A 19,938-nucleotide genomic window follows, 5' to 3' on the forward strand; every position below is an offset into this window, starting at 1 on the left:
GCCTTGGGTTCAATCCCCAGCACCTCAATAAATAAATAAATAAATAAAGCACTTTCTTAGGACAAGTAGATTTCTTCCCCTTTAGATAGACTATGAGAATAAAATATCAAGAGCACATTCAGGAAACTGTGATGCTTTAAAAATTTTTCTCTTTCTTGTGGTAAACTTAAAACATAACTTTATTTATACTTATGATCAGTAAACAATCTAAAAACTCCAGTTAAAAGGCAAAGATTTTTCAAACTTAAAAAAAAAATGAGGACTCAAATATATCCCATCAAAATGAACACTTTTCAACATAATGACACAAATAGGTCAAATAAAAAGTATAGAAAAGACATACCTTGAAACACTAATCGTAAGAGTTAGTGACTATGTTAACATTCATAAAAATAAACTTTAAGAAGTAACATGAAGAAAATAGAGGAATATTTTATAATAGTGAAAGAAAAAGTCATAAAATTTTTACTTCATAATTGTAATATTACTGAGAAAATGGTACTTTTAGTTTTAGAAAGTGCTATTTTAAATTATTAAAAATTCATGCTTTTAATGTTACTAGCTAAATAAAAAACTATTTTCAGTGAAAATAGAGTATTATTGGAATGAGCAGAAGCTGTCCTTCCATCTTGTTGCTGGACGGAGGCATCCCTGAGAGTTCTACACCCTCTTAGAATGGAGCTGTCACTCATCAGCAGCTCCTTTCCACGCCCATGCTCCATTAAGCCACTTGTGTAGTTTAGCGTCATATAATATGACTCTCCTCATTATATACCAGAAGTAGAGGTGACGTCATGCTGTCTTCCCCTGTGGCAAGTCTCTGGGAGGAAAGGCACAGAGTGCTGCCGCCATGCTGAAGTTCCCCGATTCCTCCCAGCACTCACTCAGGTACTCCCAACATCACATCAGCGTTTTAACAAAACATGAATGATGGCCTCTTTCCTTGCAGGTAGATCTTGCCAATTTGTACATCAGAACCGGAGCCAAGAACATGCCCACTGTGTTCCTGCTGACAGATGCCCACGTTCTAGATGAGAGCTTTCTCGTGCTGATTAATGACTTGCTGGCATCAGGTGATTAAACCAACACATTTCTTGAAAGATCTTCCCCAGTGACAAATTATCTGTAGTTTCAGTGAACTTTAAAGAGAGATAATTTGTCTTTGAGATGTTTGCTGGGGCAGTCTTTGGGGAGAAACTTATAAACCTAACTAATTTGAGGTGTATTGCTTTCTTAGTTTGCTTATGGAGGAGAAGTGCCATAGAAAGGACTCCAGTGAAGTAAATGTTATTCCTACACATATGGGTTTAGTGGGTGTGTTCCTCATTGCTTGTCCTCAATGTTCTGTATGTCTGAAAACACAAAAAGAAAAAAAAATGATATTTCTCATTTCAAACTCTTAAGATTTAAGCGGATCTTTATTTTATAAAACATATCAGACGTTAAAAAGTCTCATCTAAAGTTTAAATTGCAATCACCTGTAGTAATTCTCCTCTTTTTTGGGGTGGGGGATGCAGGAGAAATCCCAGATCTGTTCAGTGATGAAGATGCGGACAAGATAGTTTCTGGAATTCGTAATGAAGTTCGTGGTCTGGGCATAGTGGACTCCAGGGAAAACTGTTGGAAATTCTTTTTGGCCAGGGTCCAACTACAGCTCAAAGTAAGAAACCCTTGCTTTCCCTGCATATTGTTTAAAAGTTGCTTTGGGCACTGTAATGTGAATCTGTAGCAGGAGTTACGTTACAGGTCTGAATTTCAGTGACTTTGGAAAGGATAAATGCCCTTTAACAGGCTGTGTCTTCAGTGTGGTGCTCTCAGGTCTGCTGAGATGCTGGGCTCCTGGGAAGCCTTGGGCTGAGCCGAGTGTGCGGTGCCCAGCTGGACATCATGTGTTTCTGTCCCAGCAGAGCTTACACTGTCACCACAGGCATCTGACAGGACAGGTGTAAACAGTGAGAGCATGTTCTGCTTCCTAAGTGGAATAGGTCACTCTGGAGGCACAATGTGCTGCATGTCAAGCAGGGATCAGAAATCATGGGGAGGAAGTTTCAGAAAGAGGAAATGGCAATTCTACAAGGGAGGAAAAACATGTTTGGTGAAACCCGAGATAGCCCTCCAAGACTGCAGCATGGAGTTCTTATGGGGAGACCATGATTAATAAGTCTGGGAAAATAAACTGAGATAAAGTAAGGAGTTTGTAAATCATTCAGTGAACAATAGGGAGAGTTTGGAGTTAAGTGACTGGTATGTCAATACTTCATGGCAAGTAATCTAGGGGTGTTACTCAAGTGTTCTGAGGTTTAACCCTGTGTTTTTCTCCTTAGGCTACTCTATGCTTTCGTGTATCATATGGGGATATGATACAACCAAATAACAGCTCCGTAAAGGAAAAGAATTATAAGAAAAGTCTCCAAGTGTATGGCCAAAAGCTAATTTCAAAATGCTGTTACAGAAAATCCAGGCTTCCCAGTGTAAAAATAGTTTGTAACCTAAAAAGATTACTGCTTTACTCCTTCTGCTGTTGCTACACCTATCAAGTTAGTAACAGGTTCTGTGGCAGCTATAAAGCTAGAAGTATTTAAGGAAAGGGTATGGAGAGTGGTACTAGCCAGGGGTATACCTTGGTTTGAAGAAGGTGAAGGAGTAGACTAACACTCTGCAATTTCTAATTACACAGTAATCTTACTGAATAGTTCTAGGCTGAGATTAGAAGGTTGGGACTTACGGTTCAGTTGCTTAAAGAGTTTTCTCCCCACCAAAGATGTGACTGAAACCAGACACAGAGGCACACATCTGTACTCTCAGTGACTCAGGAGGCTGAAATAGGAGAATTGCAAATTTAAGGCCACCCTAGGCTACTAAGGGAGACTATGTCTCAAGAAATAAAAAGGGATGGGAATGTAGCTCAGAGGTAGAACACCTCAGAGGTAGAACATGAACATCCATGGTACTACCAATTTTTTTAAAAAAAGAAATTATTGTTACTGAGTAGCAAGTCCAGGAATTTCTTCCCATTTCATGGTAATATGTTTGAATAACATTTTCTTTATGGAATGGGAAAACATTTTAATTTGAGGTAGTAATGTTATAAATCAGTGATTATCAAAGTCTGTTCCTCAGAGCTACAGAATCAATATCACCTAGAAACTTCTTAAAAATGTGAATTCTCCAATTCTATCCTAGACCTCCAGAAGCAGAAACTCTGTGGGTAGGGCCAAGAAAGCTAAGCTTTAACAAGCTTTCCAGATGATTCCAAGGCTTCCTGAAACTTGAGAATTATCATTATAAATAATGCCATTATGTGCATCCTTTATATCTTTCATGCTCAACTTTGCTTATTTCTATAGCATAAATTCCTAGAACAGCAATTGCTACATTCGATAGTTGCAACTTGGGATAGCTTTTTAACATGCCTGCACATCCTTTGATGCTATTGTTACTGACAGGGACTGACAGGGTCATGTACATCACCTCTCCTTGAATATGGATGAACTTATGACGGCTTCAACTAATACAGTAGAACCAAAGCAATGTCGAGTAAATTCTGTGGCTAACTCATAAAAGGGCAGTTTCTCTATCGAACTATACATATTGTTGTTTATAAGAGTTCTATGCATATAAAGTAAATAGCCTTATAGTTATATGTGTGCCATATATATTTCCCCTATTCTTTTATTTAGCTTTTAAGTATGCATATGATGCATGCTTGTTTACTTGCTTATAACTTTTGAATATCTTTTTTAAAGTTCATCTCCTAGATTAATGTGTGTTTTCCTTAGTGAATTTGGGGTTTCTTATGAATTTAGAAAAGTATTTTATTTCCCAAAATTATCTTCAATGAAGCAGATGAAAATCAATTCAGAGAAGCAAAAACTCAACCAACAGTTCCTTAGCCTCTCATATCAAAAAGTCCAGACTGGCTGGCTAACGCCCTTGGAGACCCAGGGTCTTATGTCTTGTCTTTCTTCCAGTTTTTATCCTGTTGCCTCCCACCTCCGGATCACAGAATGCCACAGGGGATTTTTATTGTAAGCAGGAAGAAGAAGGTGAAACAGATGTGAGGGTTACCTGGATCCGGAAACCAGTTCTCCCCAAAACCTTGAGCTGATATCTTACTGGTCACACTCTATCAACAGTTACCTGGGAGACTGGGAAGGGAATACTGGAAGTTGGCATGCTGCCTTTAAGCATAAAATTGGATACAGACTTCAGAATACGTCTGCCCCTAGATCTACTATGGGGTTACATCTCTATAAGCCCATCACAGGTTGAAGGTATTGTAGGTTCAAATGCATTCCACACACCTAACCTGTGAAGCATGGCAGCTCAGCAGCACCCTGCACTGTAGAGCCTCAGTCGTCACCTGTCATGATCACATGGCTGACTGGGAGCTGCTGCTGGCCGAGGCTGCCCAGCCTTGGGAGAGCATCCTACTACACACACTAGCCAGGGAAAGATCCAAATTCCAAATATGTTTTCTACTAAATGTGTTTTACTTTCACACCACTGTAGAGTTGAAAAATTGAAAGTGAACCATCACAAAGGAACCATCTATAGTTTTAAAAAAGTAACAGTATCAATCATTCCAGTGCCCATATGCTTTCATGAGCTATGTTTAAAACTGCTACTTGTAGAATATATTTCTTTTTATATATAGTAGGGAGTGAGCTGAGAAGCTTTAGGTTATTTTTCCCCTAAAGAAATCGTTTTTATCTCAACACCATGTATTTATTTCTTCCCTTTAAGTTTCATATACTGCCTGTATTATTTGCCAAATGGCCATTTTTTTTTATCTATTTCAGATTCAAATTTTATTGCTCTCTCTCTGAGTTGATCCCAACATTACACTGTGCAAATTAGTACATCTTTTTTTAAAATATGTTTTAATACCTAATTGTGCTTTCTGGTCAAGTTTATATCTCTAAACAAGCATTAGATTTATTGTCAAATTCTAAACACTATTTTGATTCTGATAGAAATCATGCTAAATGCTTATTTTGGGGAGAATTTAATCTTTATGAAGTCTTTAAGTGTTTTTATAAAGCTTTGTAATAGCATCTTATTTGAGTATAGGAGAGCTATTGGTTTTCACTTTTATACCCAGCTACCTTGCTGCCTCGCTTATAGTTTCTAATGGCTCATTGATATATAGCCTGCAAGTGAAGTTATTTGGTCTTTTCCGCTATTCTGCTCATCAGTTCTCCTCATTGCTGTGGTAAACACTATAGAATAACTCAGTATTAATGGTGATAATGAAAATTTTGTCTTGATTCTGACTTTAACAAGGATCTCTCTCGTGTTTCATTGTTATGTCATCTATTGGCTTTTGATGCAGGGTACATATTTTGTCAAAAAAGTATCTATTTACTAAATTCTTTTCCAGAGTCTGTTGAGATAATTATATGGGTCTTCTCCTTGGACTTGTATACAGCAGTTTTACATTTTTATATCCATCAGTCTTCCTTTGTGCATTGCCTTTGGTTCTGTACATAGGTAAGCCTTACCTAAACGGAAATCAGTTTGTGGTCCTCTCTGTTGATGTCTAATCATTTTGGAGAGGGGGGTACTAGGGGCACTCAACCACTGAGTCACATCCTCAGTCCTATTTTGTATTTTATTTAGAGACAGGGTCTCACTGAGTTGCTTAGCACTTTGCTTTTGCTGAAGCTGCCTATGAACTCATGATCCTCCTGCCTCAGCTTCCTGAGCTGCTGGGATTACAAGCAATGTGTCCCTGTGCCCAGCTAATCATTTTTATAGTTTGATATTTTATTGCTTAACTCGGCACAAACTGGAATTTATTTTGATGTTAAATATGAATAATTTTGTCCAAGGACTATTAATGAAATAATCTATTCCTTCCCTACTAAAATGGACAGAAGTTTGGTTTTGTTGCTGTGTTTACTGTTTTGTATTTAATGCTAAGAAAGAGCATTCAGAGGAATATATCCCTCAGAAAAAGGTATCCCACTTATAATGCCTTTTGCTTCTATCCCTTAGTTTGATACATTATGAGGGAGATAGTGGTCAGAACCATGACCTCTTTCCTTGAGTGAGAACCAATATGGCGAAAATGGGTCATCTTTTAGCTGAACGTGGCAGCTTCTTAGCAAACAATGTATATGATTCCCTAATCCTTAGAATTTTAAAAAGAATCCCAAATTACTGTTAGTTTCAGATAGCATGCTACTTACCAGCATATACTAAACACTTGGAGTTTCTGATGAGCTGGTATCTCCCTGCCTGTGTTCAGAGCTGGGTTCCATGGGAAGCTGACTGTGTCATAAGGGTTGTTAGCACACCTGGCAGGTCAAGCTGAATGATGTGCCGTTGCCACCCCATTACCCATGCTCACCACCCAAATTCGGTTCTCATTCAGAATGCAGGGCTATAAGAACCTGTTGGCATGCAGAACATAACCTCTGAATCTCATGAGGCTATTCCCATTAATGATCATCAGATGCATGTCCTTGGATTGCTACAAATAAGCCGATGAATAAGTGCCACATGATTTCTCTCCTTCACATTTGTACACATGGAGCTTTTCCTACATAATCTTCATCTTATATCATAGTATAACATTTTCTGTTTCTTTCCTGTTGATCTTTAGTTAACCCCCAAATTTTTCTTTCATGTTTTCCTTCCTGGCCATCTGATGCTATAGGGCAAAGGACAGTTGATTTCTGTAGCAGTTTCCCTGATTCTTTCCCTAGATGGTAGACATCCATCTGTCTTTTCTCTGTGTTTGGATGCATGGAGAGATCCATTTCTGATAATATTAGATATAGAAGCTCATTGTATAAAATTTAAAAATAGAGAACCATATAAAGAAAATAAAAACAATCCTTAATTGTTATCTGTAGATAACATTAATATATTTCCTTCCAGTTTTTTTATGTGTTTATAAACATATTTAAGGTGTGGATTTAAAACTAAAAATATTTTGGTCACATCTCACACTATTGTCTTTAATTACCTTCTTTTATGCTATTTTGAGTGGAAGACTTTATAGGAAAAAAAGATATTAAAATAATTTCAGAATTTGGCATATGGAATGAACTGTTTAAATCAAATGTACATTGTTCTAAATAACCACTTACGTAAAACAAACTATACCCATTATCAAATTTCCTGTTGGTTTGTTGTGGTTTTTATTAATTTATATGAGCTCTTTTTGTATTGACTAGTATTCATGTGTCCATAATGTCTTTTACTGTTTTACATGTTACCAGTTCTTCCTCAAGTTGGTAATAATTCTGATAAATTTGTTTATGATGACGTTTTCCATTTTTATGTATTAAAACTGTCAGATTTTTTCCTTCATGACTTGCATGTTAAAGGCTTTTGGGGGATATATGTCTGCAGTGCATGTTTATAAAATATTACCCTGGATTTTATTTAAATTAATTCATAACATTTTAATGTTCAGCTCTGAATTTTTGTGTGTAGTCTAAGGTAGTTTTCCTATTTTTTTACCCTCAAATTGTCCTAATACCATTTATTGTATAATCTCTCTTCACTAATTTGAAATGTTACTTTTCTCATATTAAATGCCTACAAATGGTGGGCTCTGTTTCTGGCATCTGCTACAACCTGTTATTCTGTTCTTCTGTAGTTGCATATAAAACCCACACTGCTGTATTTATTGTAGCTTTCTAGTACATTCTGGAATCTAGTAGAGTAGAAACCCTTTCCTTTTCTACATTTACTTAGCTATTTGCTAAGTAAATAATTAATTTTCCAGATAAACTATGAGATCAGTTTGATATTTTAAAAAATCTAATGAGAATGTATAAACTGTATTGGGGATCATAGATCTCCTTAGAATACTGGATATTTAGCCTGGGTACAGAGGCTCATGCCTGTAATACCAGTGACTTGGGAGGCTTAGGCAGGAAGATTGAAAGTTCAAGCCAGCCTCAGCAACCTAGCAAGGTTCTAAGCAACTTGGTGAGACTCTGTCTCAAAATTAAAAAAAAAAAAAAAAAAAAGTCTGAGGATGTTGCTCAGTGATTAAGCACCTCTGAGTTTAATACCTAGTACTAAAATTTTTTTAAAAAAATTAAAACCAGGATATTTTAATTCATTTATCTATACTCTTTTATTTACTGTAACATAAGGTTTATTTCCTGCTAGTGTGAATTCACTTTCAATATTCTGTTTTTCCAAATATCATTTTGATGTTTTTAATCCAGCTTTATCCCATATAAACTTTAAAATCACTTCATGAAATTCTGTTAATCCTGTTGGAAATTAATAGAATTGCTTAAAATTCATTAATGGATGTAAGAAGGACTGCATCTTTTTAATAATTGATCTCTTAGGAACGTGTCTTTAACTGACCTCTGATAAAGTAGCTGGTTATCTTCATGTTTCTTTTACATATCTCTCATTCATTTCTCTTCTCAATATTTTATTGTATCTGTCCCTCCTGTTGAATTTCTAACACATCATTGTGGAAACAGAAGTAAGCAATCAGATGGAGGGAAGAGGAGGGATGGATAGGTGTGTTGTTCTCTTCCCAGCTGTTTCTTTGAACACTCATTCCAATAGATTTTTACCTTTTGTTCTTTAGACAAATGTGTAGATGGTTACATCATCTTTGTATTTTTATTCCTCCTCCTCTAATAATCTCTCCTTTTTATGTATATTATACCCATGCTTTCTGAACAAATTTTAGAGCTGTTGTACCCATCTTTTTCTTGTTTTTTATTTTAATGCTAATAGCATTCTATCATCAAATGTAGGATGAAATATTAACTTGTGGTGTTTAAAATAGTTTTTAGGAAGAATTGTTGCAGTTTATCACATATTTTCTCATTGAAGCCTTATTTTCTTCCTTTGTCTTGGCCTGTCCTTGTATTATGGCCTTCTATCGTCCTCTTTTTCTAGCCTCTAGAGAGTTCCCAACCTTTTCTTCAGGTTTTGTTTTTTAATCCAATTTTTTTATTTATATGGTACTGGGGATTGAAACCAGGGGTGCTTTACCACTGAGCTACATCTCCAGTTCTTTTTTTTTTTTTTTAGTGTGTGTGTGTGTGTGTGTGTGTGTGTGTGTGTGTGTGGTATTGGGGATCAAACCCAGGGCCTTGGGCATATAAAGCAACCACTCTTCCAACAGAGCTATATATCCCCAGCCCTCTTCAGGTTTCTATATTAAATTTGCTTGGCAATTTCTTTTTCTTCCGAAGGATGCTTTTTAATTTTGTTGGCTATATAGTATGTTTGTTCCACTTAGACTTTTTTCCCTTCTTCTTTCTTCTTGGATAGAAGAAAGCAATTCATATCTGAAGTTTGGCAACAGGTCTGGTGGGTGATTGGCTCTTGTCTCCTACTGCCTCATGCCACAGGAACCTGATCAACAGAAATGCTGGGTAACGCTGATATTCAGCAGCAGATTAACATGGTCTCACACAGTGTAAACCAAAAGACATAGTGCTAGCACAAATAATGTTCATGAAGAATAATTTTTTTATTTTGTTTAAGAAGCTCAAATACTCACCTGTTCAATAGAAAATGCAATATCATGGACTTGTACCTGTGTGATTGTAAAGTCAAGTCTCTTCAGTTCTGCATCTGGTTGAGGAACAGAACATCTGACTTCCTCTTCTTATAAGGATGGTAGTCTAGGATGGCTAAAAGGTGACATGGACAGTCTGTACTCCTGCCCCACATCTGCCTTTTGCCCTGATGGGGAAAAGGAAAGTTCTACTGCTTGCCTGGCTCTATGCCTCTACCCTGCTAATATGTCTTGCTTGTCAGGGCCATACCTCTGGATCTGGTACTCTAGTTCCTGCCCTCTCACTTTCTGGTATTAGACAACGTGAGTAGAATAAAAAGAACTTTAGGAGGATACAACAGATGCGACTTGTGCTCTGTATCTGAGGTCCCCCATCCTTGAGTTTCCATAAAACAGCACAACCTCAAAAAATATTAGGACACAAGTATCAGTATTTTATTTGGCCTGGGAGGAATTATTTGAATCCATCATTTAGTTACTCCTTCACCTAACCATTCATAGGTCATGATGTGCTGGGCCCTGACAAGGGGACGAGGAACAAGAGCCAACCCACCTAGAGCTTACCTCATTGTTGGGAAGATAAACCCCAGATCCGGTAATGACACTAACAAATGCAAACTTAATGCTCTATAAATGAGAGAGAGGGATTACATAAGGTAGCAGAAGATCTGGTGGTAAAGATTCATGGACGTAAAGATAGGAAAGAGTCTTGAAGACAATAATCATCTCCATTTTTCTAAATTACTTATTCCTTTATTTGTTATTTTTACTCTAATTTTTTTTTCAGTGCTAGGGATTAGTCCCAGGGCCTCACATGTGCTAGCAAAGTGCCTTCCCATTGAACCACATCCCCAACCCTCATTATTTTGTGTTCTAAAAGGAAACTTCAACGCCAGAAATAAAGGATACCCCTTTATATTGGGTAAGCTTTGCATTTTTAAAAGCATCTCCATGTTCTCCTTTTGCTAACATTCAGATCTGGGGTTGGCCAGTCGAGGACAAGGCCTGTCCCATGGAGAGGTGCCACATGGTCAGCAGCAGTACTTGCCTGCTCTACTGGCACAGCCCTATAGATTGGAAGCCAGAAACTTTGCATGACATAGTTCAAATACAGACCTATTTAAAATGGAGAAAATTCCAAATTTTCTTGGAAAAAAAGAAAACAAAAATCCATGATATGTAGTTATGGGCTGCCATTGGCATGGAGAATATAAGTGACCACTGCAGGCCCTGAGGTCAGGCAGAGCAAATGACCAAATTCCAACAGTGGAGATAGAAAGAAGAAAAAAAAAATCAGCTAAGAAAATAAAGTTAAAAATGCTTCAGGCAGCTGTGCTCTCTTCTAAAAGCAAATTCTCACAGGAAAAAAGCAAACCCTGAAACCACCATCTATGTATTTCCTGCGGAGGGGGCTCTCCAGGCTGTCCTCACTCCTCAGGCCTGGTGTGTGCTTTACTCTCTGTTGGGATTCCAAATACAATTTTCTTTATAAATAGGAGAGTTTCTATATGTTTAAAAAAGAAAGAAAAGTGAATTAAAATGCCCTGATATAAAACATTGCATCTAGTACAATTCTGGAATGTCCAATATTCACAAGTCAGAGGTCATAGGAATGGTTTCATTGGGTGCTGTTAAAAAGGACATAAGTGTAAAAATGTACTGTTGTGTGTATGTTGAAGATACTGTTGGGTCTTTTTTTAAAAAAAAAAAAAAAGATCTGAACTTAAAAGGTTGTTACATGAGGGGGTAATACAGGAAGATAGAAGAATGATAAAATGAGACTAAAATTGTCAAAATGGGAAATAATTTTTGTGCCTAACTTCCATTCTTATGTGGGTTCTCTCAGTAAGATTCAGATCTTGTGGACTGGGGCTATAGCTCAGTTGGTAGAGTGTTTGCCTTGCATGTACAAGGCCCTGAGTTCGATCCCCAGCACCACAAATAAAAAAAAAAAAATCAGATCTTCTTATTCTTAGAAAACAGACGTGTGAAGATAAATGCAAATTTAAGTTGTGGATAGAAGCTGCTGAAGTAAGTATGTGGGAAGGTTACTTCCGAGAATGAACTATATCAACTGGAAAAAAAATATAGAGTGGCTGTAGCAATTCAGATTTCTATTACAAAGTGAAATGGACTAAGTCCTGTTGGTAATACACAAATAAGTATGCACTCACTATAGGATTGTACCTAAAAGAAATTGAGGCATGTTACAAAGTGCAATGAAATGTGGGTTATTGCAAATGAGTCATAACACCTGTGAGGGGGAAAAGAAGGGAAAAAAAGAATAGAAAATTCTATGGTATGGATTCCCAAAACAAGTTCCTGACATCCAAATGTTAGAGCTGCAGGAAATACATAGATGGTGATTTCAGGGTTTGCTTTTTTCCTGTGAGAATTTGCTTCTAGAAAAGAGCACAGCTGCCTGAAGCATTTTTAACTTTATTTTCTTAGCTGATTTTTTTTTCTTTCTATCTTCACTGTTGGAATTTGGTCATTTGCAAGTGGGAACTGTGTTTTTGGGGGGAGGGGTGGAAAGAACATCTATTTCAGTGCATTTAGGTACTTAAAAGTAGACAACTTCTGTTCAGATGAGGGATGGGACTGGCATCCTCCAGTCTGCCAACTCAAGGTATGCCTCAAGGAGAGGAAGTCTCAGATTGAACCCTAATTCAGAGTTTATTAACGAGAGACTCACGCACAGTTTTACAGCCTTCTCTGTAAACTTGTTGCAATCCTAGCTATGTCCTTTTGGGAGTCTGACTAGCTCTTCTGTTGCAGGTGACTTTGGGGCAGATGGGAGGAACAAGTCTATGGCAGGATTGAGCTGACCTTCTCTTTGGAGTCCTATCAAAAAAGATGGACTCTTTCCATAGTTCTTTGCCCCAGAACTAGTTGAAATCCAAAGTCTTGAGTGCAGTGATCAAGGGTTTAATTGCTGAGATACCTCCATATCTGTGTTTTTCCTATTTCATTCATATATTGGTGAAGGTGGAGGTGCAGGTGCAGTATTTGACCTCAGATATATTGAACACTACTCATTTTATCAAGAAAAAAGCATGTCTCACATCTGTGATGCTGCATGGCTGACCATCATGTTGATGAGGGAAGTTAGCTCAGTTCCTGGTGGCTGGCTCAACAGTTTGGGCATTCATGACACTCTAAAATGCAGGCCGCCATACCCCACAGTCCGTATAGGCCCTGCTGGTGAACTTTAGATGTTTCTAAGAGTAATGAACATTCACATGCATGTCATAGCAGCCTGGGGTATTTTTTAAAATATTTTTTTTTATTTTTTATTCTTCTTAGACACACATGACAATTTTAAAAGTAAATTATACACAATATAGCACCCCTTTTCAATCATATGGTTTTGTATTTCTTATAAATCTTTTGCTATGTAATCTATCCTGAAATTAAAGAAATTACAACAAGAAAATTATCCAGAGTGATTTCCCCCTATAATATGCTTCTTGTAGCAACAACTTGGGTTTACTCCAGGTTTTCTGTAAAATTGTGTGGAATATTTTACAAAAGAATAGACGAACCAATGGTTCCAGACATTAGCATGGGCTTCCAGAAAAATCTCATATAGCACTGCTTACTGAGAAAAGTTGGATGGTGGGGAAAATCTGTGCTGTCTTTATAGCATAACTAGGAATTATTATCAATAAATTAGACCAATAATTGCATCCTCAAGGATAGTGTGGTATTATCAATTCCCTTCTTAGGAACTACTAATTACTAATGAATAACTATGTGTTATTGTTAACAACAAGGTCTTGGCTTTATATCAATTTATCTCCCAGGTTCTAGTTTAGATAGTAAAATTTAGATTATTTGTGATGGTTTATTTTAAATTCTCTAAACTTTCCAGTCCACTCTATAGGAAGAGACCTAGATTCCATGAGTATTTCACTAAGCAATGTCAGTAAAGCATTTTTGTGAGGCTGAGTAAATATGGTTTAGACACATTGTTCTCTAACATTTTTAAGACCTGATACTATGCCAATTATGAGTATAGAAGTAGATTAAATATAGAAGTCATGAAAATAATTGGGATTTCAAAATACCAAAAAAAATGCTTTTTTTCCTCTGCTACAATTATGTGTAAATGAAGTTTCTAAAATTGGCACCAATGAGAAGTGATTTGGATGTGGAAATCAACTTCTTGGGAAGAAAGGAGAAATATTAAATTGTAGGGAGAAAAGAAAGCCAAGAAACCTGAGGACTGAGATATAAGTGAAAATCATGCACTGGTACTTGGCACTTACAATATTAGAGCAATTATTCAATTGACAACTAGAATATTGAATATAAGTGATCATCAGCTCATACATCACTAAAAACATTTTTCCATTTAAAAAAAAAAAATCAGGCCTTATTTTACAACATATGCAAAAAACATAACATAAAAAAACTATAAAACTTCAGGAAGAGACCGTGGAGGAAATCTTGATAGCATTGGTCTTTACAGTGACTTCTCAGATATGACATCACATGCACAGGAAACAACAGCAGAGATAAACAAATGAGAGTGCATTAAATTGAGAAGTTCCTGCACAGCAAAGAAAACCAACTATTGGGTGAAAAAAAATCAAACCGCAAAATGGGTGAAAATATTGAAGCCATGTATATAATAGGTCATGGAGACCTACGACCTATGCTTCAACAGTCAGAAAACAAGTTTGAAAAATGAACAATGGACTTGAAGAACCGTTTATCTAAAGAAGATGTGCCAGTGAGTGGCCAGTAAATATAGAAAAGATACTCAACCCTACTAATTATCAGGGAAATGTGTCACAATGAGATCTATGTGTGTCTGCTAGGACAGTCCTTTTTAATGGAAAATAATAAAGTGTTGGAATGGATATATGGAGCTATCAGAACTCTTGTATGCCATTGGTAAGAGTGTAAACCAGTGTAGCTGCAATCAAATTGACTATAATAATTCCTCAAAATATTAAAAATGAAATCACCAGATGATCTAGTAGTACCACTACTGGATATACATCCAGAGGAAATGAAGTCAGGATCGTGAGGAGGTATCTGCACTTGAAACGTACATTGCAGCATTACTTGCAGTAGCCAAGACATGGAGACAGCCTAAATGTCTGTCCACAGATGGGTGGATGAAAACGTACATATGCACAATGGAATAAAATTCAGTGATTAAAAAGAAGAAAATCTTGTCATTTGCCACAACATGGATAAACCTGGAAGACATCATGCCAAGTGTAATAAGCCTGCCACTGAAGGACCAAAACTGCATGAACTCACTTATTTGAGGTATCTATACATTTTTATGAGTAATTAAATTCATAGAAATAAAGGAGACTGACTTTTGCCACAGGATCAAAAAAGGTAAATAATTTTTTTAAAAAGTAGAAACAGATGCTGTTTAATAGGTATAGAGTTTCAGTAATGCACAATGAGAAAGTTCTAGAGGTCTGCTATATAACATTGTGCTCATAGTTAACAATATCCTGTACACTAAAAATTTGGTTGAATGTAGATCTTGTGATGTTTTTATCACAATAAAAAAGCTTAGACCTTAGGATTTATTTAGCTTGAGTTGTTCAACATACATGGCATATAAAATAAACAACATAGAAATACCTGTTAAATGAGGTATTATAGGGGTTGATATATGCTGGGGTTTTGTTTTTGACATGGATTTTTTAAAACACTATGAGTAAAACAGTTTGTATCCTTTGAAAATGATTTCATCAATTACTTGATCTCAAGGTATCAGACTTGGAGCAACAAGGTCTTTGCTTTATATCAAGTACAACATTTCTAGAAAAGAAGAATCCAAGCCTCTCCCTCAGACCTTTTCTCAGGTGGTATGTCTTCCCCAGGGTCTTCAAGGTCCTCAGGGACTTGGGGAAAGAGGCAGAGTCTCTTGTATTAGTACTTTCATTGGCGTTTCTCCTCTGAAAACCTTCAGTAGTTCAGAGGGGACCCTCACGAAGGGGAAGAAATGGGGTCAGACCCAACATCCTCCCACTGAGTTTCTGTGACACTACCCGGGCCAGATTCAGGCACTACCAACAGAATCCCCTGTGTGCCTTAAGAAAGTGTGGAAGTAGACTGCTGGCCCTTCTTACCTGTGGCTTCCTCATCAGCAGATTCATCCTATGTGAATCAAATAATACTGAGAAAAAAATGCATATGTACAAAATATGTAGAATTTTTTCTTGTCTTCATTCCCTAAACAATATAACATAATAAGCATTCACATAGCATTAGGTATAATCAGCAATCTAGAGATGATTTAAGAATATAGGAAATTATATGCAGGTTATATGCAAATACTGTCTGTGCCATTTTATATAAGGAACTTGAGCATCCTTGGAGTTTGGTATATCTGCAAAGGTCCTGGAACCAATCACCCAACAGCAGACACCAAGAGATGATTTATTCAGATTTGAATTAACTCTTATTTTTTTAAATGTTTTTCCCCTGTCTTTTTTTCTTAATATTTATTTTTTAGTTATAGGTGGTCACAATATCTTTATTTTATTTTTATGTGGTGCTGAGGATTGAACCCAGTGCCTCACACATGCTAGGCAAGCACGCTACCACTGAGCAACAACCCCAACCCCAAGTAGCATTGTAATTTTTTTTGGGGGGGTGGTACTGAGAATTGAACCCAGGGCCTTGTGCATGTAAGGCAAGCACTCTACCAACTGAGCTACATCCCCAGCTCTTGAATTAACTTTTAAATCTTCAAAAACCATCAGATTTACATTGAAAACTGAAAAAAAAATCCCAGGAGCATATTTAAACCAAAATTTAAAAATTCTTTTAAAAACTGAAGTGAGAACTCAAGCAGATGTATTTTCTTTTTAATGAAGGTAGAGATGAACACATACTCTGATAAGACATTTTTTTAAAGTCTGTTGCACAGTTCTGGGGAATCTGATGAATTACAGAATGGAAGGAAACAGTAGTTGAAAGTACTGGTGTTGCATCCTGGTGACTGACTTTTATTGCTGTAATGGTACTTGTGGAAGTGAGTAAAACGTCCCACTATGAATGATGATCATCAAACACGCCTGAAAGAAGAGGGACAGTTTTTGAGGGAAGCACACTGTGGTGTTTCTGTATGTCCCATGATGTGCCTTTGGACGGGTTTGCACTCATTAGTAAGAGGTTAAGGTTGCTCTCCACCGCGTGGAGCATCGCTGTGTTTAATGTCATAGTTTGGCTGTGCTCCTTTCTTTCCTTGTCTGAGACTGCAGTGTCATACTTCACTCACTCATCACCCTCCTGTTTCTGCCCTGCCCCCATGTCTCCACAGATCATTTTGTGTTTCTCTCCGGTTGGTCACACGCTGAGAGTGAGAGCTCGGAAGTTCCCAGCCATAGTCAACTGCACTGCTATTGACTGGTTTCACGCGTGGCCAAAAGAGGCTCTGGTCTCCGTCAGCAGGAGGTTCATTGAGGACATTGAGGGGATTGAGGTATGCTGGGTCTGCCTGAGTCCTTGTCTCACATGCAAACACCCTAAAAGTCCTCAGACATAACCAAAATACTCCTCTAAAAAAGCCATCCTTATTTAAGGTGATAAAAGCATCTGTGGTTTGCATTTCATGGAATACAATAACATTTCGTGTGGAGACGGAGGCACACGGAGCACACTGGAGTATGTCCACATCATGTTCTGACTCATCCGAAGGCCAAGGCCATCCTTCATTAAATCATACTGGGCCTTACTGAATATAAACCCCTTAAGTTGACAACTAAAAACCTAAACCAAAGTGTTGTCACCCTTAGCCAAGGCATGTTCGATTTCTCACTGCATAAGGCAATTTATTGTGATTATTCTCGGGACAGTATTGGCCCTATCAGTTTCACAATAATATATCTGCTTACTTGTATTTTGAATTTGTGTGTTATGGGGTAGGTTTGTCATTTCTTCTTTATGAAATTTGTATATGTTTTAAAATCGTTGCATGAAAGGGGGGGGACCTTCAGGCATTCAGATTCAAAGAAAAAGAAATATAAACATGAAGCTGCAGTTAGATTTCCTAGAGAGGAAGTTTTATTTGTGAGCAATGCCTTTCTGATGAGGTAGTTCAGGAAGGTGCTGGTGGCAAACATTTCCTAGAAAGCATTGTCTTCCTGCTCCACGGAGTGATAAGGTGAAAAGCACCTGGAATAGGTCCCACATTGAAAGTGACTCTCAGAGCGGGAGGTGGAATTAGGGGTCTGGGAGGAGTGATGTCAGTTCCTCAAGAAAGTTGATAATGAGCAGCCGGTTGTCATCTTCCTCAGTCCAAAGGGCATAGCTGCTACCTTCCAGAGCAGTCTTTGAACATTTTGTTGAATATCACATCTTTTGATCACCAGATGGTTAAATATCCAGGCATATTTGCATATTTAATTAATTTTTTATATGCAGCTAGCTTTATTGGTTGTTACATCATTTTTCCTTTGCCACTTTTTTTTTAAGTAGCTGTGTGGTTAAGCACACAAGCAAATGTTCACTTTCACCTCCAGAATTTTGTAGAGGGGAACCTCTTTGGTCTTCTCCTCAAATGTTTGTTAAATCTAATTATGTCATGCTGGATTGCAAGGAGAGAACCCAAGCAGTAGCATTGAACTTGGAAGATTCGTGTACAATAGATCCTTTAGGCATTCAGCTGCCTCTCTCTCCCTCTGTTCTCCACAATCACACTTACAACTTTTCCACTAATAAATAGAGAGGGAAATGATGTCTGCTAAAGGCTTACAGAAATCTTTTACACTTTGGTTAGTTTAGTAAAGAAGGAAAAAGAAGCAGAGTACTTTGTTTCTGAACTTTACTTTCTCAAGCGGTAGGAAGCCGGAGCTCACAGCATGGTTTAAGCTGATATTTGGCACAGTACTTTCGCAAGTTGCTTGTCTCTGGCTGCCTCTTGCTGGCTCTGTCCCATGAAGGTAGGTGCCACTTTGAAAACTGTTACCACGGAAGCAGCTTTGATATGCCAGTGACCATTGACATCTGCTGGATGAGGCAAGATCTGCATCATTGGAAGTCCAAAGGGCTCCTGCCAGGTGCTAAGCTCTGTCTGATGGTGTCATGACGCCTCCTATAGGATTCTGAGAGCCAAATAAGAATTTTGAAAGCACTCTACCCTTTCTATCAAGCTGAATTATGCCTCGAAACAAATTAGCCAGATGATTTCATTTCAGTGCAAGGTGCTTATTTAACTTTCCCACCTTCCTAATTTGTCTCTCAGGAGCAATAATTATGATTCACAGTGCCGTGTGTCCGTGTTCTCCTAAAAACACGTGGTGTCTTTTCTGTAGAGGTCAAAAACAGCTTTTAAATTTTTTGAATGAGTACTAATTTGATCACTTTCTTAGTTTTAATTTCAATCATTAAGACTGAAAGTTATCACTATAATTTAGGCACTTCTTAATTATCGACCTGATTTGATGAGTGTAAGGTATTTATACAAGGTGACCCCCTTTGGCCACAGAGGAAGGATTCATTAACAGCAAGCAGTTTTATGTAAGTTGACATATAATTTTTCAGTCAATACACACTCAGCACCCAATGGTATGGGTTCACTGCATCTAAATAAATGTTTGTGTTATTTTTCAGTTACCTGACACTGACTGAGTGATAGCTATCCAAAAAAAAAAAAAAAAAAAAAAAAAAAATTTTTTTTTGACCAAAACATTTTGACACTTAAGTGTCACCAGATATTTATCTCAAGACTTTATGTCAACATACACCATTTCTCATAGGAGATTTGAAAATGGAAATAGGAGGAGGTACTGTAAGGAGAGAGAAAGGGAAAGGCCCTCTGCCCATCCCTGGGAGTAGGGTTGGAAATGCTGTGGGAAGCAGCACACTGGGGAGGTGTTTGGGTAAAGACCTTGGTGATTTGTTAGTGTATGGGTTCCAGTTAGGAACATGCAAGAAGGCACGAGACACTAGGCATTAAAAGAAAAGCAGCAATTTTTGCTTCTCAGGACAAAACGAGCAATGGACATACTTGAAAACATGGCAAATAAAACGAGAAGTTAGTTAATGGAAATTTCTTAGATGAACTGCCTAGGGGTGAGATTTGTGTTGGGAAGTGTATAGATCTGAGCAAGATGGAGGAGCACAACCTTTTCAGGCACGGGGGCTAACTGGAGAGTTAAAGCTGTCTGCCCTAATGTGATGCCACTTACATGTGATCACAAAGCTTGGCGCCATCAGCCTTTTCAATAAAATGCAATTATTCTCCAGGCTCCCACCTCTTCAATCCAGAATTCGTTCTAGAGTTTAGCCTATGAATGACATGTGTTGCTACCATTTTCCAAAAACAATCAAGAGATGCTCACTCAAAGAGGAAGGTCATTTTACTGCTATATTTAAAGACTTACTTTTCCAGTGGGTTCTTTTAAAAATTCTTGGGTCAAACAGGAATGGTATTA

At 37.5% G+C, this 19,938-nt stretch overlaps 1 protein-coding gene across 5 annotated transcripts in view; it reads left to right on the plus strand.

The window, feature by feature from the left end:
* Dnah11 (dynein axonemal heavy chain 11) overlaps nt 1-19,938 on the plus strand; it is a 331,880-nt gene that overhangs the window by 195,086 nt on the left and 116,856 nt on the right. For all 5 annotated transcript variants that reach the window (XR_009228549.1, XM_046463517.2, XM_058585343.1 and 2 more), the window contains 3 exons: nt 950-1,073; nt 1,518-1,660; nt 16,824-16,985. Coding sequence is in view for 4 of the 5 variants with exons in the window: in XM_046463517.2 (XP_046319473.1) it covers nt 950-1,073; nt 1,518-1,660; nt 16,824-16,985 (429 nt within the window). In the remaining variant the exon portion in view is untranslated. The remainder of the gene's footprint in view (nt 1-949; nt 1,074-1,517; nt 1,661-16,823; nt 16,986-19,938) is intronic.

Source organism: Marmota monax, unplaced genomic scaffold (assembly GCF_021218885.2).
Source record: "Marmota monax isolate L192 unplaced genomic scaffold, Marmota_monax_Labrador192_F-V1.1 WCK01_AAM20220418_F8-fsc00057, whole genome shotgun sequence".
NCBI lineage: Eukaryota > Metazoa > Chordata > Mammalia > Rodentia > Sciuridae > Marmota > Marmota monax.